This window comes from Osmerus eperlanus, chromosome 18 (assembly GCF_963692335.1).
Source record: "Osmerus eperlanus chromosome 18, fOsmEpe2.1, whole genome shotgun sequence".
NCBI classification, from domain to species: domain Eukaryota; kingdom Metazoa; phylum Chordata; class Actinopteri; order Osmeriformes; family Osmeridae; genus Osmerus; species Osmerus eperlanus.
The window spans coordinates 2,205,062-2,222,191 of NC_085035.1; the positions used below are offsets into that span (position 1 = coordinate 2,205,062).

Here is a 17,130-nt window from a genome sequence, read left to right on the forward strand (position 1 = left end):
AAAAAGTTTTTCTAGCTCAATTTAAAATGAACGGAATTTCTTAAGATAAATTATCCATACTTTTTAAAATTATTATTCTAAAGGTGTGTGACTGCAAAATGATTAAATTACATCAATTTGCAGTGGCCACTCTCTCTGCAAACACTCTTTAAGCTCTGTTCAGGAAATGCTAGACTTGTCTTTAGTAGGCTACTTATCCACAGCATTGATGTACCTTACAACTTCGTTCTTCGTTTACAAAAAAGACGTGTGTACAATGTGTGTATAGCTTCTTAAATATGTGCTTATTCATATCGTGACCTTGATTGGCTGTTGTTACATTCGCATGGAACAACAGCCTATCAAACGTCATATTTCTACATGAAAGTGTCTCACCACTGCATGACACTGACGCAAATTATTGTATTTTGTTAAGAATTCAAACCATGGCTTTCTCAACCTTATTTCTTAAACAGTAAAGTGTCTGCCAAGCATCATCACAGGATACGTTCATCACCTAAAAAAAGTATTGGGCGTCATTTCCTGCGAACGAGCAAACATTGTCACGTGATATAGGTTTAGCGCTCTGTTTCTCGAATCTGTAAGGTTGACAAATATACTTGAAATGTCAACTTTCTTATCGTTATCCTTTGCTTTACGCAAATGGACACTCGATGCTATCTTGAAGAGCGATTTTCATCGATTACCAGCGAGGAATTCGAATCTAAAAATTCCAGTCTTTGGATTGAGCGTCACGTGATCAACTCGCAGCTGGTGTTTGGTAAATATGGCGAAAGGTGGTTAGAACACAGCGGATCGAAGAGGGTGACATACCCCTAAACCACTGCGACAATTGTGACAGTCGTTTACTGTCAAGTGAGTATTGCTGATTGGTAATAATGTCTGGGATCGTCACAGGAATGTTCCAAGATCATTGAGATTGCATTCAAAGCCGTGTGGCGTTGTTGGTTGTGAAACAATTGTTTGTTGTTTTCAGACTAGCAGTGAGGTAGCGTTGCTAGCCAGCCAATTTAGCACTCTCTTAGCTAGCAAGCTAGTTAGCCCAATGCTAACGTAACGTACGCTACGTAACGGTTGATTAACGTTACGTTGTGCTAGCTACAATGTGAAAGCATAACACAGCTGGCATTAATATAATTGTTACAAAGTAGACTAACAGATATAACTCCAACTAGGTTCTTCACAGATAATCTAAACTATAAAATATCAGTATGTGGCATTAGGTAGCCGTATAGTATAATATTACTAGACTCATCCACGCCTAGTAGGATATCCCTGAATGTTGTGACCGTCGTCAACAGAAACCGATGGTGCTTACTAGTCTAGGCAGTAACAACGTTGTGTGTTCTTTGATAAACCAGGTAGAATTCAAGTGGTTTACCAGCTTGTAGCAGTGGCTACTCTTTGCTAGCTAACGTTAATTAAGTAGACAACGCGCGAGTTAGCGAACGAACCACATCTCACTTTGCTAGCTTTGTAGCAAGCTAACGAAACCTTTGCTTGTTTCGATCCTCCTGACCGGACCACATGTGGACATGGCTAGGACTAGCCCAGCTAACATATAGCATGGCTTAACCGGTTATCCCTAACGATGCGTTAGCAAATTCGTGTTAGCTTAGCCATTTTACTAGCCAGCTACGAAACGAAAGAACGTAACAGCTAGCTGTAGACCTAGCGCAGCCCTAAGATTTGCAGTTGTATATTAACCGTAGTTGGTGCCTAGTGGTTTCAATAGTTAAATCAGAGCATAGATATGCCAAACCCATAATTACCAGTTATCTCTGACAATTTGTTTGAGGGAATTCTAACAAGTTTGGTACACGTTGTACCGTTTGACATTATACTCTGTAGTTGTTAACGACGTCAGTCCAGGAAGTTGGAAATAGCAAGGTAGTGCAAACACGTGCAATGGTCTGGGTCACATTGCAACTTGTAGGCTAGCTCAAGATCATAACTGGATTTTAAGTTACCAGGCCAGTCACTGCCTGATCGACACTACTATGTACGACTACATAATCTACTCGTAGGACTGCATTCTATAAACAAAACAGTTGTAAGTGTAAATACTCCTATAGTTACGAACTACTTTGCTGTGGAACGTTTGTCATAGCCTTTGCAAGTTCGTGCTCCGGTAATTTCCGACGTTGAAAAATGCGGATATATTTAATCCTAAAATGTATTCATGCGTGAAAGTGTGAAAAGTGTCAAGATGAGAAATTATTGTTCGTTTCACACATTCGGCTGCCATGTGTCTAGAGAAAGTTATGCTACTAATAATGCATTGCATATCTATGAAGATCTAGCCTAGCCTGTTTTCATGCAGTTGTCTTTAACGTTTACAAGTAGAAAATCTCCCTTTTGCATTGTGTCGACGTTAGAAAGACACAGATCACATTGTAAGTAGTTATCAATCCTCTCTTGGTGTCAATAGCGAGTTAATGACATTTGTCTCGTGCAGATGATGGATCCTGGACAGGATTTACTCCTGGCTGCTTTGAGCGAGAGCGGCATCTGCGCAAACGATCTGTTCGACTTTGAACCTCAGGATGCGGCCCAGTCCTCTCCCCTCCAGCAGGTAAGAAGTCCTCAGGTGATGCATCAGTCACATGACCCATGACCCCTTATGGCCACTTAAACAGGGGGATAGTAGTAAACAGCCAGTTTGTACAAGCGTTTTATTCAAATCGCTACTTGGTTAACTTGAAACTGCATTATTGTAGTCTTCCTGGTGAACATGCTCGTAGAAATGTTTCTATTTGTTTTCTAGTCCATCTCTATTAATGCCCTGGATGTTGGTTTGGGGTCCGAGGCGGTGGGAGCTGTTAGAACAGAGACGGCACTTCAACCTACTCACACAGTCACCATAAGGGTAACATCACCTACTCACACAGTCACCATAAGGGTAACATCACCTACTCACACAGTCACCATAAGGGTAACATCACCTACTCACACAGTCACCATAAGGGTAACATCACCTACTCAGTCACCATAAGGGTAACATCACCTACTCACAGTCACCATAAGGGTAACATCACCTACTCACACAGTCACCATAAGGGTAACATCACCTACTCACACAGTCACCATAAGGGTAACATCACCTACTCAGTCACCATAAGGGTAACATCACCTACTCAGTCACCATAAGGGTAACATCACCTACTCAGTCACCATAAGGGTAACATCACCTACTCACAGTCACCATAAGGGTAACATCACCTACTCACACAGTCACCATAAGGGTAACATCACCTACTCACACAGTCACCATAAGGGTAACATCACAAGGCTCATTGTTTAGTGATGTCATTTATTGACATCCTATCCCAATTCGCTTTTTGTATGATCTCCAATGTTTTCATCACAAATGTTAAACAACTAGTTGTTTCTCCGCACCTATAACTGTCTTGAGATTGCTGTCTGAGAGTCGCCAAACTAAATCTAGTTGTATTGTATACAATGACACATAATTTGACCATTACTTTAACTTGCCTTATAACATTGGTTTGATTATATTTCAATTTCCTCTTTACAGCACAAGCCCCAGCCCTCAACCACTACATTTGTCTTAAATCAACTGAATCAGTTGCCATCTCTGGGAACCGTCGTTGTGACCAAACCGTCGACCACAAGCACCCCCAGACACACCATCACCGTAACCAAGGTGGTTCACACCACCCCTTCAGCCCTGCATGGCTCCACGGCAACCTCCAGCTCCTCCCTGTCCCGCCCCTCCATGGTGCCCAGCAGAGAGCAGGTCAGTCAGTCTGCCAGAGTCTGGGGGGCTACCACAAGTTGTTAAATTACATGTTGATTCTATGATCATTTCTGTAATAAAAAATAAATAAAAAAAACATTAAAAAAACTAAAACTATGTATTTCAAATGAAACTATAAAGAAAATGCTAATAAAGTCAGTCACCTGTGATGTCATTAACATTACATGAGCAGCTAGGCAGGTGTATTAACTTTCTTTTCCATCCTTTTTTTAAATGCACGTTATTTCCCGTGCTTCTCCCTGTCTTCTCGTCTGGGTCGTGTCACTTCCTGCCTGTCTTCTCGTCTGGGGCGTGTCACTTCCTGCCTGTCTTCTCGTCTGGGGCGTGTCAGATCCAGCTGAAGGACCTGCTGAGGCAGAGCGGGGTGAAGAGCAGCAGCCTGGTGGAGCTCATGAAGCTCAAGCCTCCACCCGACATAGCCCAGCCCGTCGCCACGGCAACGTCCACGGGAACCAGTGAGTCGCGAGGCCTTGCCACGCCCACCCCCCCATCTCCTCATCCTCCCCTCCTTTCTGTTCCCCGCCTCATGTTCGAAAGGATGTGTCTTGAATTGTAAGGGTGGCTGGGGATGACTTCTGGGGATGACGGGGGATGGAAATGCGGAGTCCGTCCAGAACTGGTCGTGGTCTCGATTTGTACGTTGATCCTCTCTAGAGTAGTAGGGATGGTTCATGGAATCACAGATCTGAGACTCCCGATATTCTAATATGCCTCTGGGAGTTGGCCATTATGGACACCCCTACTAAGCATGTTTTTCTAATCGGCAAATATTGTTTCTTATGATTCACTGACCCTTGATTACACATGCTTTCATCCTCGCAGAAATAATTCTGGTCACGACAAAGATGATCACTAAATCAGGTATGGACAGGCTCCAGATAGGGGCAGGGATGGTCAATTTTGAGGTGTTTCACAGGGTGAACCGTTAAGGCTGGAAATAGATATTTAAACTGGTCTGGGTATTCCACGTTCTAAGCAGTCTTGTCCTTTTGTTAACGTCACACATTAGCTATGCTTGGTCTTGCTTAGGATGCATTTGTATTTTGATGTGAATGTATAACTAATCTATGATAAATGTAACAATTTCTCCCTTTGAGAATCAGAGGATGATCTCTTCATGGAGTTGGCAAAAGATTAGCCCCTAATTCATCGTGCATCCTGATCTCAGACGGGTTACCGCTCGCGTCCCGCTCTCTGACAAGGCCTGTGTTCTCTCTCGCCCCCCCCCCCCTCTAGCGGAACTGAACAACGGGGTGAAGAAGGAGGTGATGGGCAGAGACATGGCGCGAATCTGGGTGAACGACGACATGAAAGTGCGGAGCTTCTCGCCGACCCTCGTGAGTGTCTCCCTCTGGGCCGCGCTCGCGCCGGCGACGGCCGACGGGTCTCATCCACTGACGGGGAGATTTGAGGTGCTGCGAACGACCTCGCACTCATTCCCTCCGGCTTCGCCTTGTGTTTCCATAGAAACTACCCGGGATGAAGGAGGAGGATGAGCCCGAGGAAGAGGATGAGGAAGAGCTGGGTCATGCTGATACGTACGCAGAGTACATGCCCATGAAACGTAAGGCTGCTCCGCTAGAAAACTCACGGTGTTGGGTCTTAACCCTTGTGCTGCCATCGGGTCACAATGACCCATCGTTGTGCCGGACAACTTTACCCAATACAAAACCAAATAAAAAGCATTTTCTTTTAACTTTCGTGCTGTGAGGGGTGTGAGACAGCCCGACAGTTAAAAGAAAATGCTTCACTATATTTCTGTATGAGGTAAAGTTGTCACAACACGTGGGGGGGGTCACAATGACTGAAGGGTCACAATGACCCGAAGATAACACACGGGTTAAAACGCTTCACCTCTGACTGACGACCGTGTGTGTCCAGTGAGGATCGGCCTGAGGCACCCGGACCCTGTGGTGGAGACCAGCTCCCTGTCCAGTGTCAACCCCCCCAACGTGTGGTATCGACTGTCCATCCCAGAGGAGACCATCGACCGAGGCTGGCTCTCCGCTCTGCAGCTCGAGGCCATCACGTACGCTGCCCAGGTAACGCTCCTCAAAGCTCCGGAGAAAGGCCCAACTCTGCGATTCCCTTTTTTTTTCTCCTTGAGGGTTTAGGTGCGGTTATGTGGAGACTTCTGTGACATTGCTTGTTAAAAGAAACTAGAGAGGGTACAATTTCTGGGGAAATTGTAGGGTGTGCTTGCTTGCGTCGGTTGCACAGTGGTCCGTTTTTGAATGACATTTTTACAACTGATATTTCTGTATATTTTATATAAAAATGCATACTTATTATTTATAAAGATTACATAGATTTAAAAGCTTTTTTTTAGCTACTTCTAGTGTGGACAGTTCTTCGTACTAGTCGAGTTAAGAGATGATGTTACTTTACTTAAAATCTTCTCTTGTACCCGTAGCAACACGAGACATTCCTACCCAACGGGGACCGAGCGTCGTATCTGATCGGCGACGGAGCCGGCGTGGGGAAGGGCAGGACCATCGCTGGGATCATCTACGAGAACTACCTCCTAGGCAGGAAGAGATCACTCTGGTAAACAAGACCTTTCTAGAACCTGCTCGCCATGCTGCTAGAAGACACGGGGATCTCGAAACTACGGTACTTTCAGAGGAGCGAGTTGTGATTCTAGCTTGTCTGTTCGTTCTACAGGTTCAGTGTTTCCAACGACCTGAAGTACGACGCTGAGAGGGATCTGAGAGATATTGGAGCGAAGAACATCCAGGTCCATTCACTGAATAAGGTAAAGGAGCAGGAAATGACCCGGTCCTTTCACTAAATAAATGCAAAGGAGCAGGAAATGACCCGGTCCTTTCACTAAATAAAGGCAAAGGAGCAGGAAATGACCCGGTCCTTTCACTAAATAAAGGCAAAGGAGCAGGAAATGACCCGGTCCTTTCACTAAATAAAGGCAAAGGAGCAGGAAATGACCCGGTCCTTTCACTAAATAAAGGCAAAGGAGCAGGAAATGACCCGCAGCTGGTCTGCTGCTTCTGCATCTGGTCTTGAATCCCTCTTCTGCTTCCTCTCTGAGTTTAATTTCTGGTCTCCTCAGTTCAAGTATGGGAAGATCTCCTCCAAACACAATGGGAGCGTAAAGAAGGGTGTGATCTTCGCCACCTACTCGTCCCTGATTGGGGAGAGCCAGTCCGGGGGAAAGTATAAGACCAGGTTCAAACAGCTCCTCCACTGGTGTGGGGAGGACTTTGATGGAGTTGTATCCTTTAATGGAATTTAAAAGAAAATGCTAAGTTTGATGTATTATTTATATTTGTGTGTTTTATTATACTTTTTACTATAATTTATCATACTTTTAATTCTTTTTTTTATATTATACAATTTGTTTTTGAAGCATAAATATGTATGAGTATCAGTGATAATTAACTAATAATTATATCTTATTAACTAATATATATATATGTAATAATTATCTAGAACTATATATTTATTTTTCTTTAACCCAACACCTGTAAGATTGTCTATGATGAGTGTCACAAAGCCAAAAATGTGTGTCCAATCGGCTCGTCCAAGCCCACCAAGACTGGCCTGGCAGTCCTGGAGCTGCAGAACAAACTTCCCAAAGCACGCGTGGTCTACGCCAGTGCCACAGGTAAGGACCAGGCCAGGTGGAATCAAATCAAATTTATTTGTATAGCCCTTTTTACACGCAAGCATGTCACAGAGGGCTTCACATATGCCCATAGAACTGCCCCTCAACCAACCTAAACCCTCAAGGAAGACAAGGAAAAACTCCCCAAAAACTCTCAACAGGAGAAAAAAAAAAATGGAAGAAACCTTGGGAGGAGCAATTCAGAGAGGGATCCCCTCCTCCAGAGACTGTTGGTGGGAGAGAGGAGAGACACCATCACAGTTCACCCATAGAGACGGACGCTGTCTCTAGACGGACGCTGTCTCCGCCATGCGTCTGTCCTGGGGTTCAAATGGCTGAGCGGTTAGGGAGTCGGGCTATTAATCAGAAGGTTGTTGGTTCGATTCCCGGCCGTGCAAAATGACGTTGTGTCCTTGGGCAAGGCACTTCACCCTACTTGCCTCGGGGAGAATGTCCCTGTACTTACTGTAAGTCGCTCTGGATAAGAGCGTCTGCTAAATGACAAAATGTAATGTAAATGTCCTTCCAGGTGCTTCGGAGCCTCGTAACATGGCCTACATGAACCGGCTGGGCATCTGGGGGGAAGGAACTCCCTTCAAAGAATTCAGCAACTTCATCCAGGCTGTGGAGCGCAGGTGAGAGGCTCTGTCAGGCCAAATAGTGTCCTAGGGCCAAATAGTGTCCTACCTGATGTCACAATGCCGTTCCGATGCAAGAATGCGTCCGTCGCTATGCCGACCTTAAATTCCTGAGATACTTACGAGTGCTAGCAGGAAACTGTCATGGTTGATATACTGGTTACTACGTGGGAAGTTTTGTATTTAGGCTTATTTAAACCAGTTTATTCTACTCTACAATTTAAAGTTTTCACTCGTTCGACATTCCCGAGACAGCAACGCGCGCAGGTAGAATCCTATACGTGTTGCCTTCCCGGTCTGTTAAAATTGATGCTTAATAAGTAATTTTTTCGACAAAAACAACTAGCTAGCTAGCACTAGCTATCGAAGGAGTAAAAACTTTAAATCTTAGTAAAATAAACTGGTTTAAATAAGCCTCAATACAAAACTTCCTACCTAGTAACCAGTATAGCAACCATAAGTTTCCTGCTAGCACGCGTAGATGTTTTTTGGGGGCTTTTAGCCGAGGCGTAGGAAGGAACTTGGAATCAGAGCCCTTTTGGATAGCGACGACAAGTAAATATCTAATGTAGTCGATTATTTTTTTTTTCTCCCCTTTGCTTCTACAGAGGTGTCGGTGCCATGGAGATAGTTGCCATGGATATGAAGCTGCGTGGCATGTACATTGCGAGGCAGCTGAGCTTCACAGGAGTGACGTTCAAGATCGAGGAAGTTCCGCTGACGCAACACTACATCAAGATGTACAACAAGTCCGTGCGTCTGGTGAGGACCCTGCGGACACGCCCTCGGTGTTGTGTCTATTCTTGTGTTCATTCCTTGTCAGATTTTCCTACCGTAGCTCAAAATTATAGCTATATCCCTTGAATTATATCTATCGATCCGTCCTAACACCTAACATCGAAAACTCCTGGTGGTATGATTTTACAGTGCAAAATACCTAATCAGATTGTCCTACCAGTCTAAAATAAACAGGTAGGATGATTTTACAGCGTGACAAAAATTACGCAACATCGATGACCGGTAAGCCCCAGGTAGGACAATCTGACGGGGAGCATGTACTGTCAGGACACCGGCACCCTTGACCCGTGTCCACCTCTGCTGGCGTCAGCTGACCAGCGCCCGTGTGTGTTTCAGTGGGTGAGTGCCCGGGAGAAGTTCCAGCAGGCGGCTAACTTGATGGACGCTGAGCAGCGCATGAAGAAGTCCATGTGGGGCCAGTTCTGGTCAGCCCACCAGCGCTTCTTCAAGTACCTCTGCATCGCCTCCAAGGTCCGCAGGGTGGTGCAGCTGGCCAGGGAGGAGGTGAAGAACGGCAAGGTGAGACGTCTGATCCTCACCCAGATCCCTGGATGTGACAGCCGGGTGCAGAGCAATCCTCATACACGTCCCAACAACTGTTTGAAAACAGACCTCCGCCCCTGGTTCCAGCTGGTGTGCTAGTACCGGAAGGTGCTGTGTATCGTGTGTGTGTGTGATAAACTGCGGGGTCTGTCTGCAGTGTGTGGTCATCGGGCTGCAGTCCACAGGAGAGGCCCGGACTCTGGAGGCCCTGGAGGAGGGAGGTGGAGAGCTCAACGACTTCGTTTCCACAGCCAAGTGAGTCCCCAGCGCAACCATAGCAACACGCCACTTTCTGGCACAACCATAGCAACACGTCGCTTTCTGGCACAACCACACCAACACAACGCTTTCTGGCACAACCACACCAACACAACGCTTTCTGGCACAACCACACGTGCAAGTTCAAGTCTGTTATTGTCAGATGCACAGAACAACACAAGGTCAGACTGGGAACTGAAATTCTTAAGACAAGACAACGCAAATCAAACCTGGCATAACATAACATGTTAACATAACAAGTACTCAGAACATAGATTACACCTATGATAAGCTCAAATATAATAAACCTCCTAACCACGCCACTTTCTGGAAGAACACGGGCCTGGGAATGTGGTTTGACGGAGCGTTTCATGTTGGTTTCTCCAGAGGCGTGCTGCAGTCTCTGGTTGAGAAGCACTTCCCGGCTCCAGACAGGCAGAAGCTGTTCAGCCTGCTGGGGATCGACCTCTCGGCCAAGAAGACCCCCTCTCCCATCGAGACCACGGCGGTGCAGAAGGGCAAGAAGAGGAAAGGTAGGCTGTCCGTGTGGATCTCTCACAGCAGAGTAGGATCTTTTTTTTCTGCTTATCCCTCGCATGTTTTCATTGGAGTACGCTTTATATCGTGGTGTCAACCAAACCTGTCATACATTTACATTTAGTCATTTAGCAGACGCTCTTATCCAGAGCGACTTACAGTAAGTACAGGGACATTCCCCCGAGGCAAGTAGGGTGAAGTGCCTTGCCCAAAGACACAACGTCATTTAGCACGGCCAGAATCGAACCGGCAACCTTCTGATTAATAGCCCGATTCCCTAACCGCTCAACCATCTGACTCCCATAACTCTTGTTGTATGTGGGTGTCACCGGACATGCAGAAAAAAGAGAGAGCGAGATAGACTGCGTGAACGATGTCATCACGTCATGTGTCCCTCCCTCCTGACCAGGTGCGGAGGTGAGGAAGCAGGTGAAGAAGCCCCGCAGGTCGGGGGGGCTGTCCGGCAGCAGCTCCGACGACAGCCAATCGGAAGAGTCGGAGAAAGAGGCGGAGAGCGACGACAGCTTCAAGTCGGTCAGCTCCGGGGATGATGATGACTTTAACCCCTTCAGGGACGAGTCCAGCGAGGACGAGGAAGATGGTGAGCCGCCGTCACTCTCCTCTCCCGTCCTCACTTCCTCCTCAACGTCCAATCACGTGTGGTCAACGGGACCCGTTGCGAGCGCAGGAGACATGATGACCTCATAGCTGACCTTGTCGCCCCCCCCCCCCCCACACTTCTTCTTCTCTCAATCTTTCAGATCCCTGGCTCATCAGAAAAGAGCCAAAAAAGGGCAAAGAGAAGAAAAGCAAGAAGAAAAAGAAGAAAAGCATCGACCCAGACTCCATCCACAGCGCTTTGCTGGCCTCTGGCCTTGGCTCCAACAGGCCTGCCTTCACCGCCCCGGCTGTGAAGACCCCCAGCACGCCCGCCACAGGTAAGAGCCATGGCACCATCACACAGGCGGAGAGAGCTAACTTCCTGGTCTCCCCATTAGCTAACTTCCTGGTCTTCACAGTGAAGGCAGAGAGAGCCAACTTCCTGGTCTCCACAGTAGCTAACTTCCTGGTCTCCACAGTAGATAACTTCCTGGTCTCCACAGTAGCTAACTTCCTGGTCTCCACAGTAGCTAACTTCCTGGTCTCCACAGTAGCTAACTTCCTGGTCTCCACAGTAGCTAACTTCCTGGTCTCCACAGTAGCTAACTTCCTGGTCTCCACAGTGAAGGTGGAGAGCGAGGACGGCTGCGTGACGAGCCAGGACGCCGTGGAGGACGCCCAGCACATGAAGAAGGATCTCCTGGACCAGCTGGAGAAGCTGGCCGCTGACCTGCCCCCTAACACCCTGGACGAGCTCATCGACGAGTTGGGGGGGCCGGAGAACGTGGCCGAGGTACCCACCGCTCCGGGGCTCCCTGCTCGTGTTCTCCATGTTCATATTTAACTCGTATTCTGTGTGTGAGCATATCCATATGCAGTGGAAGGTCATATTTATTTGATTTGTTTTGAAGACTCATCTTTGTATTGGTTGGATGTTTCATGGTTTAGGTTTATTAATTTGTTAAATATATCATCTATAGTTGATGATGACAAAGTTAGGTTTTTTTCCTAGTAGTTGACCCTTTCAGAGGGTTAAGCTATTAGTTCCTGGGTAGATGAAGTTGATGAATCTAGTGGCTAACGCCAGCCATGTCCAGAGTTCCAGTAAGCATCCCTCCCTCCCTCCTCTTTCCCTCCCGTGTCTCAGATGACGGGTCGCAAAGGCCGGGTGGTCAGCAACGACGACGGCAGCATCTCCTACGAGTCTCGCTCGGAGCTCGACGTCCCCGTGGAGATCCTCAACCTCACAGAGAAGCAGAGGTTCATGGACGGGGAGAAGGTACGGCCGGCGGCCTCGCTCTGACTGCTCAGGTGGTTCTACAGGTGTGTGTGTGCGGTACCTCTCCAGTCCTCCAGACTTCACGGAAACATCTCGTTCTCGTTCCCTCCTCTAGAACATCGCCATCATCTCGGAGGCGGCCAGCTCCGGGATCTCCCTGCAGGCTGACAGGCGGGTCAAGAACCAGCGGCGCAGGGTGCACATGACCCTGGAGTTGCCCTGGAGCGCAGACCGAGCCATCCAGCAGTTCGGTTAGTAAAGACTTCGAAGCCCCACGTTTTGTGTTTGGCTCGTGGGTGTGTTGCGCTTTGCGACGGTCGTGTTCGAGTCCGGCCGGGGCCCTTTCCTGCATGGCTTCCCCTCTCTCCCTTCCTTTTTGTCACTCTTCACTTTAACTGTCAAATCATGACAAATACCCCTTCAAAATACATTGTGTGTGTGTATATATATACTGACTCCTGCTGTGGTCTAATATCCTCTTTGCCCCGCAGGGAGAACCCACCGGTCGAATCAAGTCACCGCTCCAGAGTATGTCTTCCTGATATCAGAGCTGGCAGGAGAGCAGAGGTTTGCATCCATCGTGGCCAAAAGACTTGAGAGCCTGGTAAGATGAATGATCACTCACAAGTATAACAGCCTCCTCACGAGGACATCTTAATGTTTGTGTTATCTTCGGGTCATTGGGACCCTTCAGTCATTGTGACCCCCCCACGTTTTGTGACAACTTTACCTCATACAAAAATAAACTGAAGCATTTTCTTTTAACCGTCGGGCTGTCTCCCCCCCCCCACACAGTGCAAAGGTTAAAAGAAAATGCTTTTTATTGTTTTTGTATTGGGTAAAGTTGTCGCAGCACAACGATGGGTCATTGTGAACCTTTGGGTCATTGTGACCCCTAAGGCAGCACAAGGGTTAATGTTTGCAAAGCAGGTGAACTTTGCTAAATGCTTTGTGTGTAAAATCTAGGGGGGTCAGGTGGCTGAGCGGTGAGGAAGTCGGGCTAGTAATCTGAAGGTTACAGGTTCGATTCCCGGCTGCGCAAACTGACGTTGTGTCCTTGGGCAAGGCACTTCACCCTACTTGCCTCGGGGGGGGAATGTCCCTGTACTTACTGTAAATCGCTCTGGATAAGAGCGTCTGCTAAATGACTAAATGTAAATGTAAATCTAAATGTTTCTGTTGAACAGGGAGCCCTCACTCACGGAGACCGGAGAGCCACTGAAACTAGAGACCTGAGCAGGTTCAACTTCGACAACAAAGTAAGGACACTGTGTGTGTGCGTGCATCGGCATGTCTGTCTCAGGAGTCTAACTTTAATCTCAACCTTTACCCCTCCCCCCCCCCCCTCCTCCTCGTTCTGTCACAGTATGGCAGAAATGCTCTGGAAATAGTGATGAAGTCCATCGTAAACCTAGACTCTCCGCTGGTGTCTCCACCCGCTGATTTTGACGGGGATTTCTTCAAAGGTATGAATCACTGGATTTTCCCTGTCTGGTTGTGAATAGTTGGATCTGGTTCCTTGTTTGAGTTTCCCCCAGTTGGCCCATGAGTGTGGTTGATACCAGGGAGGGGAATTCAAAAATTGCAGGCTTTTTTTTTATTTTTTTAGTTCTGACGTGCAGTTATGATTGTAGAAGTCCTAATTCATCTCTAATGTATCAAACTAATGAGTTTTTTTTTTTTTTTGCAGAAATTTGCAACGGACTCATAGGTGTTGGGCTGATCAATGTGGAAGACAGGTCCAAAATCCTGTCATTAGATAAAGGTGAGCACATTCAAAATGTTCTCGCTCTCTCTGCCCTTTCTATCACACTTCACTTAAAAAGGGTCTAACAAATCATGAACATTTGAAAAATATAGATAAAAAATACATATATATATATATATATATATATATATTGTTGTAGTCACATAACTTAACCGTGTCTGCCCTCCTAACTGTCCCACCCTCAGGTGAGGAGTTTCCAAACTGGCATGAAAAGTGCTTATTTAATTGTATGTATCTGTGTCTGTTTACCCGTCAGACTACAACAACATCGGGAAGTTCCTGAACCGGATCCTGGGGATGGAGGTGCAGCAGCAGAACGCCTTGTTCCAGTACTTTTCCGACACGCTGGGGGCCGTCATACTGGACGCCAAGAAGAACGGGCGATACGACATGGGCATCCTGGGTACGACGGGATCCCGACCGGTTCACCTGAACGTTTATAAACTTTCCGGAATTATACATATCTGCAGATATCTGTGTTGCTGCTGTCTACAGTGCACAGACCCCCCCCTGTCTTAAACCATGTGTCTCTTTTCTGTCTCTCTCTCACACACGCACACACAGATTTGGGTTCTGGGGATGAGAAGGTGAGGAAGGTAGAAGCCAAGAAGTTCCTAACCCCGGGCTACTCCACGTCAGGACACGTCGAGCTGTACACGGTACAAACGCACACTGTCATGAAGAAAAAAGGCAGAAATGCCACCAAAAACATCTTTAAAAAAAATATAAAAATAAGAGCCGTACCTAAACCCTCCACACTCTTCTCTCCTCAGGTGAGTGTGGAGAGAGGCATGTCCTGGGAGGAGGCCACACACGCCTGGGCAGACCAGAGCGGAGCCGACGACGGCTTCTATGTGCAGGTAGGAAGAAGACGATTCACAGGGCGCCTGTAAATCGATAACCTTTTAAACGATTTCCCCCGTGTGTACACTGTGACGCGTCTTTGAGTACTTAGAAAATAGCTATACAAGTCTAAAGTAGTATAAAATGTATATCCACACACTTTATTTTATTTGTAACCTTAGTACAGTCTTCTGCTTAATCATCAAAACTTGTGTGGATGTGGTCCTCAGGTGAGGAACAACAAGAAGACGGCCATCTTGGTGAAGGAGGTGAACACCAAGAAGAGACTGTTCCTGGTGTACAGGCCCAACACCGGAAAACAGCTCAAACTGGAGACCTACACCGACATCAAGAAGAAGTGTAAAAAGGTCTCACGCCAGTTTTAAACTCACAGAATCGAAAACCTATCGAGAATACTCTGTCACCTAGAGTTTTATGTAATGTTTCTATGTGGGTTGGTGAATTTTTACGTTATTTTGTTGGTGCTGTGGCTCATGATGTTTGGCTTTGAACAGGTCTTGTCAGATGACGCCAAGCAGCATTGGATAGACCAGTACAAGTCTTCAGCAAAGATCTGCTCTCACGCTTATTGGTAAGTTTGACTCCAATCCAACACTCAACCATCACACATTCTGTTTTGGTTTCTATCTCTCGTGCGTTCCGAGTCTCACGTCTTCTTCTTCTTCTTCTGCTGTGTCCAGGCGCGGGAACTGCAGGAAGGCGTCGGTGGGCCTGCAGTGTGAGATCGGGCTGAGGTGCCGGACGTACTACGTGCTGTGTGGCTCTGTGCTTAGCGTGTGGACCAAGGTGGAGGGCGTCCTCGCCTCGGTGAGCGGCACCAACGTCAAGATGCAGATCGTTCGCCTCAGGACGGAGGACGGACAGAGGATAGTAGGTGGGTGGAACACCGGAGCGATGGTTCTGCACGGCGGTTGTCGCTTCCTTGTCTTGGAACCTTCGGCAGCAAGGCTCCAAGGTTTCCGTTTTTTGTTTATGAAAAAAAAAAGTCATTTCGTTGACATGTTTCTTCCCTGTGCAGGTCTCATCATTCCAGCAAACTGCGTGTCCCCCCTGACCAACATCCTGTCGTCCTCCGACCAGTCCCAGCAGCTGGCTGTCCAGCAGCAGCAGAAGTGGCAACAGCTCCACCCTCAGAGCCTGAGCCACATCGCCAACACATAGCCTGGGGCCGGGGGCCCTCACGCAGCACCAGGGGCCACCCCAGGCCCCGCGGCTCCCACCGTCTTCGAGTTCACGTCCCACCCCGAAGGGGGTTCGACAACTCCGCCGCCCAGAGGGCTCTGGTTGCAGCTAGCCCTTCCAACCGCTCCCTCGGGAAGGGCCCTCGCTCGTGCTGTGGCACTTTTTTAAGATGCGACGCAGCGGTAGTCAAGAGAGAAAAAAAACGTTTCAGGGTTTCCGCCCCAAAGACGAGTGCGTTTTTTTTTCTCACCTGGAGGAGTTTACTCGCTGTCTTGCTGGACCATGATTCAAGAACTGGGTGGGGGAGGTGGGGGTAGGGGTGGGGGGGAGAGAATGCAAGTGAGTGAAGGGAAAGGCGTGATGAATGATGCCTAAGGTTGTACCTTTACCTCCCTTGCCTGTGAGCTCTATCTAAACAGCTCCCTGTGTTGTCTGTATGTGACCTCTACGAAGACTTCCTTCTCTATTAGAAGGCTCCAACGTCTGTTTTGTGACGGAACACAGGATGGGCCCTCAGGGGTTACTCCCGACCTACAGTGACCCTTTCTTTAAAAAAAACACACTGACATTTGCAAAATGTCTACCCAAAATGCATGATCGTTCCCCAAACGCTTTCTTTTTACTTTTTTTCTGGCAGATTCTATTATCTTGTTCATTTTGGGCCATCAAAACTGAAGTGCATCCAACGTTTTGTGTAATCTACCTACTTGTGTGTGGTAGTTCCTCAAAGCCTTTAAAAGTAGCTTGTGTCTCACAGAGCTTTTGTGCAACTTCCTCCCATAGAAGGTCAAATTGATGGTGTTTAGCCTCCTGAATATGTGGCTTAGTTATTATGTAAAAAAACAAACCACTTTAACCACCATAGACTTTTTTTTGTGACCCACTCCAAGCTGTTAACAGGCTTGACCTTGCATGGTTTCAACTCATTCACTTCCTTTTAAATTATTACCCCTGTGCTCCTAAAAAGGATTCTGGGAATGATAGTTGTTGGATACTAAGTATCAGAGTTTGTTCAACTGTTGAGACTCAATCCTTTTTTAATAAAATAACAAGTTTTCCTTGGCTGAGTATACATCTGCACTGGTAGGGATCTACTAATACTGATGTGTGAGGGACAGCAAATTCAAAGTAAACTGGAATGTCCGTTGAAATAAATCGCTCGGTCTCCTTGGTACTTCTCTTCCTCTGCTTCTCATGTCAGCTGTGATGTGCGGGGGCAAAATGCTTTCTGAAGAGTTATTCTGGGTTATGAGTGCAGTT

General features: G+C 47.1%; 1 protein-coding gene across 6 annotated transcripts; it reads left to right on the forward strand.

Moving 5' to 3' along the window:
* Positions 1-535: 535 nt before the first annotated feature.
* sbno1 (strawberry notch homolog 1 (Drosophila)) lies at positions 536-16,836 on the forward strand. Of its 6 annotated transcripts, none has more exons than XM_062484008.1 (34): positions 536-855; positions 2,459-2,575; positions 2,768-2,869; positions 3,539-3,760; positions 4,113-4,236; positions 4,604-4,642; positions 5,018-5,118; positions 5,249-5,345; positions 5,663-5,823; positions 6,195-6,328; positions 6,446-6,536; positions 6,849-7,010; positions 7,268-7,403; positions 7,933-8,038; positions 8,650-8,803; positions 9,176-9,358; positions 9,540-9,637; positions 10,028-10,175; positions 10,583-10,778; positions 10,939-11,115; positions 11,401-11,570; positions 11,925-12,056; positions 12,172-12,307; positions 12,548-12,660; positions 13,244-13,315; positions 13,423-13,522; positions 13,747-13,821; positions 14,081-14,227; positions 14,389-14,483; positions 14,598-14,684; positions 14,898-15,035; positions 15,183-15,259; positions 15,369-15,562; positions 15,707-16,836. In XM_062484008.1, the coding sequence occupies exons 2-34, from the start codon at positions 2,459-2,461 to the stop codon at positions 15,847-15,849; spliced, it is 4,227 nt and encodes a 1,408-aa protein (XP_062339992.1). In that variant the 5' UTR covers positions 536-855; the 3' UTR covers positions 15,850-16,836. The 6 variants fall into 6 exon arrangements, with proteins under 6 accessions (XP_062339992.1, XP_062339994.1, XP_062339995.1 ...); XM_062484010.1 differs by having other exon boundaries at positions 10,028-10,173; positions 10,587-10,778; XM_062484009.1 differs by lacking the exon at positions 536-855 and adding an exon at positions 2,032-2,053.
* Positions 16,837-17,130: the final 294 nt, after the last annotated feature.